This window comes from Nannospalax galili, unplaced genomic scaffold (assembly GCF_000622305.1).
Source record: "Nannospalax galili isolate Female #2095 unplaced genomic scaffold, S.galili_v1.0 scaffold944, whole genome shotgun sequence".
Lineage (NCBI taxonomy): Eukaryota > Metazoa > Chordata > Mammalia > Rodentia > Spalacidae > Nannospalax > Nannospalax galili.
Window position 1 is genome coordinate 2809532 of NW_008352899.1, and position 9453 is coordinate 2818984.

The following is a 9453-nucleotide window of genomic DNA, read 5'->3' on the forward strand; positions in this document are numbered from 1 at the left end:
GACATAAAATAATAATAATAGTAATAATAATAATATAATAGTGTAATAGTGAATGGTAGGAGAAATGAAGGCTCTTGGTATATTTAGGAAGAAGCAATATTTAAATGTCTATATTTTGAGTTAGGGAAACCTCAAGGGTACCTCAAGATAAAATAAGAATTGATTAGCTAGAAGTGCAAATAGGGACAAAGAGTAGAATTGATTACTATAGAAGGAAAATGTAGGCAAGTGAGAACTTTAGTAGTCTCAGAATGGCAGGAAATCTCTGATGTTTAGGTTGTGAGCCTGAGCCTTTAATGGCTAAGCCATCTCTCCAGAAATGTTGTAGTTGTGTAGGTGATCAAAGCAGAGTACAGTGGTAACCTTTAGGATTGAAAAGGCAATCAAACTGCAGATATTTGTTTTAGTTACCAGTGTGTGTGCTAAATTGCAAGAAGGATGACAGATGACAAGGTAGAAGAAGAGTTAGGTACTAAGGTCCCTGAAGAAGTTACTAGAGAGTGATCTAGCCAAGGGAGGTGACATCCTAATGAAAGGGAAAACCTAATAGAAATTGGACTGAGGAATATTAACTGATTGGTAACTGCCAACACACCAACTCTAGACTGTTAGTGAGTGGTGACTAGGAAGGCAGGTTTTTTTAGAAATAGATTTCAGTTCAGTAGAAGAGATAGAAGAACCTGTCATAGTTAAACAGGAACTCTGTGAGGAAGTGACAGAAAAGGCTGTCTTAATTAATAACCCTCAGTTTCCAGCATACGGGGACAAGTGATCATCAAAGGGAAGAGGAGGGCCTATCTCTGTGCACACTATGTTCTTGGAATGGGATTTTATGAGTAAATTGATGGGAGTCATGGCAAGAAGATATAACCGTGACAAAGAAGGGAAAATGGAGTGAGAAGCTAGTTAGAGAGTGAGGGAGAAGTAGCATCTCTTTTAACTCCAAAAAAGAAAAAACAAATCAGGGTTTTGATGACTTTATAAAGAAGCAATTTGTAATACCAGGGACTGGAGATATGGCTCAGTGGTTAAGAGCACTGGCTACTCTTGCAGAGGACCCAGGTTTGATTCCCACCACCCACATGGCAGCTAACAACCATCTGTAATTCCAGTTCCAGGGGAATCCAGCACTCTCTTCTATCCTCCACAAGCATTTGCATGACACAGGAGCACTTACATACATGCAAGCAATATACTCATATACATAAAATAAAAATAGTAAATAAAACTTTTTTTTTTTTTAAAGAAATTTGCAATACCATATGTGTACAAGGTTTCTTTGCTGGTGATTTGACAGTTTGTTATAAAGCTACATATATACCATATGACCCAGCAATCTCCCAGGAATTTTACCCTAGAGAAATGAAACCATATGCTCACACAGCAAACTGTACAAGAATATTGGAGCTTTATTCAGAAATGTCCAAACTAGGAATAACCTTCCAGCTCCTCAGAAGATGAATGGGCAAGTCTAGGGTAGGTCATCTGTACAATAGAATACTCTTTAGCAGTTAAAAGGAGCAAGCATTCATGCAAAAACTTGGAGGGGAATCTCAAGAGCATTATGCTCTGTAGTGGGTAAAGAAAGCAATTCAATACCAAAGGTTACATGCCATTTATATGACATTCTGGAAAAGCAAAATGAGAGCCAGCGCTTGTCAGGAATTCAGAATGAGGCAGGATTCAACTGCTACAAAGGGAACAGCGCAAGGTTGCCTTTTGGATGATGAAGCTGTCTTAAGTGGCTTGTTACTCTGTACAAGTGTTAGAATAATTAATTTAACAGTATGTTAATAATGAAACTATGTCAAACACAGAACAAAAAGTCCTAGAATTCTGAGGCCGGCTTGTCTTTCTTTTTCAGGTGAAGCTAGTGAATATTCGCAATGATGACATCACAGATGGCAACCCCAAGCTAACCCTGGGCCTGATCTGGACCATTATTTTGCACTTCCAGGTAGGGTCTGGGGTTCTTGTTGCTATGTTTCTACATGACCTAGAAAATTGTGCTGGCTTCTCCAGGCAGAATTTGTATTCCTTCTCTGTATTTGGCAGTGAACAATGATGTGTGGGAGTTGGGAAGGAAAATTAAGATTAGCTTGGAGACAAGACATTGTATCCTAAACCCTGAACTTCATAATTATTTTGTGGTTTGCCCTTGTCTGGTATTAGAAGTCTGCTTTTTCAGTGAAGTCAAGCCTGAGATCTTTGGGGACACAGAACATGAGAGGTCGGGAGATGTTGGGTCTGATGGTTTAGAAGGATACAAGATCTAGACTCTGCTTTGATCCAGACTCTCCTCATCTCTGAGGATCTCTAAATGAGGCTGGTTAATCATAGCACCTTAGGAGCGATTTGTGTATGTTCTGGGAAGCCATCATACCCACAAGCAGTGACTTCTTGAAATATCTACATAGTCACGTGACTGGCCTGCTACTCCTTTCTAAGTTGACACTTTTTTTTTTTTATCTTTTTGAGACAGGGTCTCCCTGTAGCCTCAGCTGTCTTGGAACTCACTATGTAGACCAGGCTGGCCTTGAACTCACAGAGATCCGTCTGCCTCTGTTGGGATTAAAGGCATGTGCCACCATGCCTGGCAGCACAATTTTTTAAAAGTCTGCATTGCTATGAAAAAGAACAGCCCTATTTTTGTTAAATCACTTTTAGTCTAGCCAAGCATGGCTTTTTCTCAGACAGCTAGCTCTCTAATGTCCAATTGCTGCATGTAGGATGATGGACTGAGGGGAGCATTCCTTCAGCAGATGTGAAAAGAAGACTAGGACCTTCTGGCAGGGACTTGCTGGGCTGTGGCCAATGTTTCACCCTAGTTGGAGAGTTTGCACCCACCTTCTGGTTGAAGGCAGAACAGCAGGTGTCTCAGGATCCTTAGACACTCCCCCCAACCCCCCAACCCCAAGGAAATTCCCAGAGCACAGGCTTGTTTGTTGGGACTCTGGTTAGAGCCAGTGCAGGCATTCTACAGTGCTCGGGTTAGGAGTGCATGGAGAGATGTATATAGGCATACCAGGGACCTGAGCTTGGGGAGTTCACCTTTCAGGATAGGACATGAATCTTGTTGAGCCTTCATGTAGTACTTTAATTACCTCCTTTGAACTCTTATGAACAGAGAGAGAGTTTTAGGACAATTTGTTGTTGTTTGATTTTGACACAAACTTAATGTGAACACTGCTTATCACAGACACATGACAATACCTACTACATCTCTGTTTACCCTGACAGCAACTAAATCTCTTTTAAAAGTAGGAAACTTAGGGGCCAAAGGATGAAAACTGAATCTGTTAATTAGAATGGTTGTAGTGGAGAAGACAGATACAGTGAAGTGGATCCTTTCATGAGCAGTTCCATGAGGAAATAATTTTTCTCTCTCCTTGAAAATGTTACAATCCTGAGGATGTGGCTCAGTGGTAGGTAGAGTGCTTGCCCAGCAGGCAGGAGGCCCTGGGTTCCATACCCGACACCACAAAACAAAAAAAAATTTTTTTTGTCTTTTTGAGAGAGGGCCCCCTATAGCCCCAGCTGGCCTGGAACTCACTGTGTAGACCAGGCTGGCCTTGAACTCACAGAGATCCGCCTGCCTCTGCTTCCCGAGTGCTGGGATTAAAGGCATGTGCCACCACCGCCAGCCTCAACTAGTTATTTTTAAGGAAACTCCAAACCTTATATAATTTTATCTGTGAATATTTTGGTATATTCTGAATATACTAAAATAAGAATTCTTTATTCAAGCAAGCCACGATAAGTTCATGCCTTAAAAATTAATCTTTTTATGGAATTGTCAAGTAATTAGATCAATGTATCTAGTGATCTCATTTTAAAAGAATAGTTGGTTTGGCTCAGTCTAAAGTAGGTATACATACATATTGCATTAAATCTCTCCTTCTCCTTGTATAATTTGTTGAAGACTTCAGGTCCTGAATAAAGTTATTAAGGTACTGGTAGCATCCTTGGGAGATAGTCTAACAATGTCTTCTATCCCTGTGTTGCCCATAAACTGCTAGTTTGGATCTACACCTGAGGCTTAACAGAATTCAAATTAAAACAAAACAACCGTGTGTGTGTGTGTGTGTGTAGGAGGGGGTCTTGCCATGTCATAAACTTTTATTGCTGCATATCAAGATGTGCATATTTTGCCGGGTGTGGTGGTGCACACCTGTAGTCCCAGTACTTGGGAGGCAGAGGCAGGCAGATCTCTGTGAGTTCAAGGCCAGCGTGGTCTACATAGTGAGTTCCAGCACAGCTGGGGCTACAGGGAGACCCTGCTTCAGAAAAAAGACCAAAAAATTTTAAAAAATAAATTAATAAAAGATGTGCATATTTTGTGCTCAGGTGTTGCCAGCCTGGCGCGTCCATTCTCAACTGTTAGTGCTATACCTAGCCATTTTAGTAACTACTGGAGTTCTGTTATTTTATTAGATGCTGCAACATGATAGTTAGATTTCATTAATCCTCCTTCATTATTTACTTGAAAAAGATCACCTCATTAACTACCCTGATGATAATTCCTATAATAAAGTGCAAAACAATCTGACTTTACCTCTGTTTACTGGTTTTCAGAATAATTAGCTGGTTCCCTGAGAGTCTCCAAAGGTGATCAGAAAAGTTTATCTTTTACCTTTAAAAAAGACTTTATTTTTATTATTATTATTGTGTGGGTGTGATGAATGTGTGTGTGTCTATGCTGTAGTACACACGTGGAGGTCAGTGGGCAACTTTGGAGTTGGTGCTCTCCTTTTGCCTTTACTTATCTTCCCAGGATGGAGCTCAAGTGGTTAGGCTTGCCTTGAAAGAGCCTTTGCCCACTGAGCCATCTTGCCAGACCTGTCTTTTACTTTTTAGTGTCACTATGACTTACAGATTTAAAGAAACTATTTAGTGTGATCTCAAACTTCCCTCCACTGCCCAATATTCTTAATTTCTCCAAAGAACCCCTCCCCCCACTTAAAAAAATAAAACCTTAAAGAAAATATTACAGCTTGACTACTACTGGATTGGTCATTTTTTTTTTTGCATTTCCTGTAGCCAGAACTAGACAATAATTGTATTGATCTTTTTAATAAGTCATACATTTATACTGCTATTTCTGATTCAAACTTTGGGGTTATAGTTCCCTTTTATTTTATTTTGATACTGTAGATTAAAACTGTCTCTCTTTTGCTAAGCAAGCACTTTATCACCGAGTTATATGATATTCCCAGGCTTTTTTTATTATAAGAAAAACTTTTGAGTCAGAGTCTGAAGTAGTTGCTCAGGTTAGACTTGAATTTGCAGTCCTGCCTCCTGGAATTACAAGCCTGTGCCACCATGCCCAGTATACAACGAAATTCTTGAACCCAACAATAGTAATTTAATCCTTTTTTTTTCACACATACATGTCATAAATATTTCTTAAAAGTTTTACAATTTGGGGGCTGGAGAGATGGTTCAATGGTTAAGAACACTGGTTGTTCTTGCAGAAGACCCAGGTTCGAATCCCAGCACCCACATGGCACTTAACAACTGTCCATTAACTCCAGTTCCAGGGGTTCTGATGGCCTCTTCTGTCCTCCACAGGCATTGCATGATACTGGTGCACATACATGCAGGCAAAACATTCACACACATAAAATAAAAATAAATAAATTCAAAAATATTAACTCTGATGCTTAAAAATCAGTTTTCAATTCACTATGTAGACCAGGCTGGCCTTGAACTCACAGAGATCTGCCTGCCTCTGCCTCCCTAGTCCTGGGATTAAAGGCATGTGCCACTATACCTGGCACATAATTCACTGTTTTTATGAGCTGTATAACCATTGCAACAATCCAGTTTATGTAGTCCTGTATTGGACTTTGCTTTGGGATTTTTGGTTTTGAGTCTATGAAGGACTCAGGCCCATCCTCCATCTCCAAATACTGAGATAATCAGCACATACCTCCACCCTAGGCTTCTTTCACTTAGCATGTTTTTTTGGCTTCATCTATGTTACAATGTATGTCAGCACTTCTTTTTCTTGCTGGATAGCAATCTGTTGTATGGACACACTATAGATCTCATTCCTTCCTTCAGGAGTTGATGGGTATTTGGGTTTTCTTTTCTTTTGGGGTATGTGTGCTGTGATATTTATGAATATTTTAAATTAAATTTTTTTTTTTTTGTCTTTTTTGAGACAGGGTCTTCCTGTAGCCCCAGATGACCTGGAACTTGCTATGTCAACCAGGCTGGCCTCAAACTCACAGAGATCCTTCTGCCTCTGCCTCCTGAGCTAGGATCAAAGGTGTGTGCCACCATGCCTGACTTAAAATAATTTTTACATCTTTGTATTTGTGTACATGTATATGCATATGCATGGATACCACAACATGTGTATGGAGTCAGAGGACACTTCAGGTGTTGGTTCTCTCTTTCTACCATGTGGGTTCCAGGGATCCAATTCAGGTCATCAGTCTTGGCAGCAAGCACCTTTACCCATTGAGCCGTCTCAACAGCCCAATATTTTTTATAGCAGTCTTTGTATAGATTATGTTTTCATTCTGCTTGTGTATATACTTTTTAGCTGTTATCATCAAGATTATAATATATAGTAATAGTATATATATAGTTATATCCATATAGAAATACAAAGTAGAGCTGTCAGATGTTAGATCAGCCAAATAGTCATTCTCTGTGGTTGATGATGACCTAGAACAGTGATATTTGTGTACATGGAGATGGTGGTTCTCATCTCAAGGGTATATTCTATTGAAAGAGAGGCTAGCTCCAGATTAAAATTTTGCTACTATTGATGAGATTGGTAGTATAAATATCTTTATAGAGAGACTTTATTTATTTATTTTTTATTTATTTATTTATTTTTGGTCTTTTTAAGACAAAGTCTCCCTGTAGCCCCAGATGGCCTGGAACTTGCTATGTAGACCAGGCTGGCCTCAAACACATAGATACACCACCTCTGCCTCCCCAGTGCTGGAATTAAAGGTATGTGTACAACCATGCCTAGCCTTAACATGAGTTTTACTTATGAACATTTTAAGGACCCAGAAGCATATGAGACCTTATGTGTGTAGTCACTTTAAAATTAAACAGATGTTAATGTTTTGTTCTGTATGCTTCAGAGGCTTTTTTCTTTTCTTTCTTTTTTTTTTTTTGTCTTTTTGAGACAGGGTCTCCCTGCAGCCCCAGCTGTCCTGGAACTCACTATGTAGACCAACCTGGTCTTGAACTCACAGAGATCCGCCTGCCTTTGCCTCCCTAGTGCTGGGACTACAGGCCTGCGCCACCAAGCCCAGCTCTTTCTTTTTTTTAACGAAATAAAGCATTTCAGATACAATCAGCATTCTTGCTTCTTCTGGCCCCTTGATAAATACTATCCTAGAGTTGTATTTAGATAGCATTTTTATGTATGTTTTTGTACATTTTAGAAATCATAAACAGTATGTGCTAATATTTATGTTTTATATTTCTAATATTCCCTACTCTGAGCCCATGTGTATGCAAGGAACATGTTCTACTACTAGCTAAATCCCCAGCCCTAAATTCTGTGGGGTTTGTCAGGTGATGAAGGGTGGCCTGATTTGTTTATCTGAACTGATTTCTGTAGAGTGTAATGTGAGTGGTGTCCCCCAACAGCTATGCCACACAGCTATCATTTGCCATGTATGTATAATTGTATAAATAAAGTGGCTCATTTTTGCAGTCAACATCTGTATATATGTCCTTATCCATGCAGGAAAGTTGTTTTTCTTTTTTTTCCTGATAAATGCCTGGACTGTCTAGGTTGTATCTTTTCCTCATTCTTTTTTTTAAAAAATATTTTATTTATTATTTTTATTTTATGTGTATGAGTGTATTGCCTGCATGTATGTGAGTGCACCTGTGTCATGCAGTGCTGCAGAGATCAGAAGAGGGCTTCAGATTCCCCTGGAACTGGAGTTAAGGACCATTCGTAGCTGCCATGTGGGTTCTGGGAACCGAACCTAGGTCCTCTGCAAGAGCAGTCAGTGCTCTTAACCGCTGAGCCATCTCTCCAGCCCCCTCTTTCTTTTTAAAAAGATGTTATTATTTGGGTGTGTGCATGATCACACATGCACATTGTGGGGGGGCGCACATTTGCTGTGGAGCACATGTGGCGATCAGAGAACAATTTTATGAAGTTGCTTCTCTCCTTCCACCTTTGCATAGATTGGGTTCTAGTGGAACTCAGGTCCACTGCAAGCATCTTTACCAAAGAGCCGTCATACCATCCTTTCCTTTTTCTTGCCAGGAGCTTGCTTGAAAATTGCTCTCAAAAGTACTATGTGGCTTACAGTAGAGTGTTAAACAATATTATTATTTCGTGTATTACATGTTTGCTGTCTTGTTCTCTGCTCCTGGAGTGAGAGTGTCAGACTTTTTCTCCTCCACTCTTGTCTTTGCTTGGCATAGAATAGGCACTCAATATTTGTTAAATGGATGGATTGTTTCATGAATTTGGTCATCTAAAAGCTGTGAGGTGGGTTGACCAGATAAATAGGCTATGATATCTGTTTCTTATTAGCATTTTTTAGATGAGGAAACAAACATGAGATCAGCTGACTTCTTTGGGCCACACATCTTTATAGCAGTAATAGAATTCCTTCACTGTTAGTTTTGCTCAAGCCAATTTTAAGATATATAGTATTTATAGTTTCTCTCTTTTGGCGGTGGTGGTGGGGGTGGGGGTTGTTGTTTGGGTGGGAGTTTTTTGGTGTTTTTGAGACAGTCTCCCTGTAGCCCTAGCTGACCTGGAATTCACTCTATAGACCAGGCTGACCTTGAACTCACAGAAATCTGTCTGCCTCTGGATTAAAGGCCTGTGGCCTGGCTCTTTTTTTTTTTTTTTTTTTTTTTTTAAATCAAGGTCTCAGGTAGCCTTAATTTTCTGATCCTATTGCCTCTACCTCTCCAGTACTAGGATTATAAGCATCACCACCATGCCTAGCAGATGCTATCTCCTCCTCCTCCTCCTCTTCTTCATGTACATTTTTATGCACTTTGTAAGTAGATCCCCAAAGTCTGCTTTCCTAGAAGGCAGCAGCCATGTGTTCACAGGCTGCATGAGAAAAAGGTCCAGGGAAAAGATAGTTCTGTGATCAGAGTTGACTTAGTAAAATAGTGGAAGATGCCCCCCCTAAGAAGGAAAAATGAGTACCTAAACTTTGGACCTTGGAATATATCATCTTTCCTTAGAATCCAGTCAAGAAAAAGAAAGGATCCCTGTGGGAGTTAGGAATGGCTCTGTTAGCTCCAGAAATAAATGGGAATAAAAGAGATTTACTAGGGGGCTGGAGAGATGGCTCAGCAGTTAAGAGCCCTGACTGCTCTTGCAGAGGACCTGGGTTCGATTCCCAGCACCCACATGGTTGCTATGAACCATCCTTAACTCCAGTTCCAGGGGAATCCGAAGCCCTCTTCTGACCTCCGCGGCATTGCACGACACGG

General features: G+C 40.1%; 1 protein-coding gene across 7 annotated transcripts in view; it reads left to right on the forward strand.

Moving 5' to 3' along the window:
* Positions 1-9453, forward strand: part of Macf1 (microtubule actin crosslinking factor 1) — a 389588-nt gene that overhangs the window by 157497 nt on the left and 222638 nt on the right. For all 7 annotated transcript variants that reach the window (XM_029554606.1, XM_029554605.1, XM_029554607.1 and 4 more), the window contains one exon: positions 1865-1957. In XM_029554606.1, coding sequence (XP_029410466.1) covers positions 1865-1957 — 93 coding nt within the window. The remainder of the gene's footprint in view (positions 1-1864; positions 1958-9453) is intronic.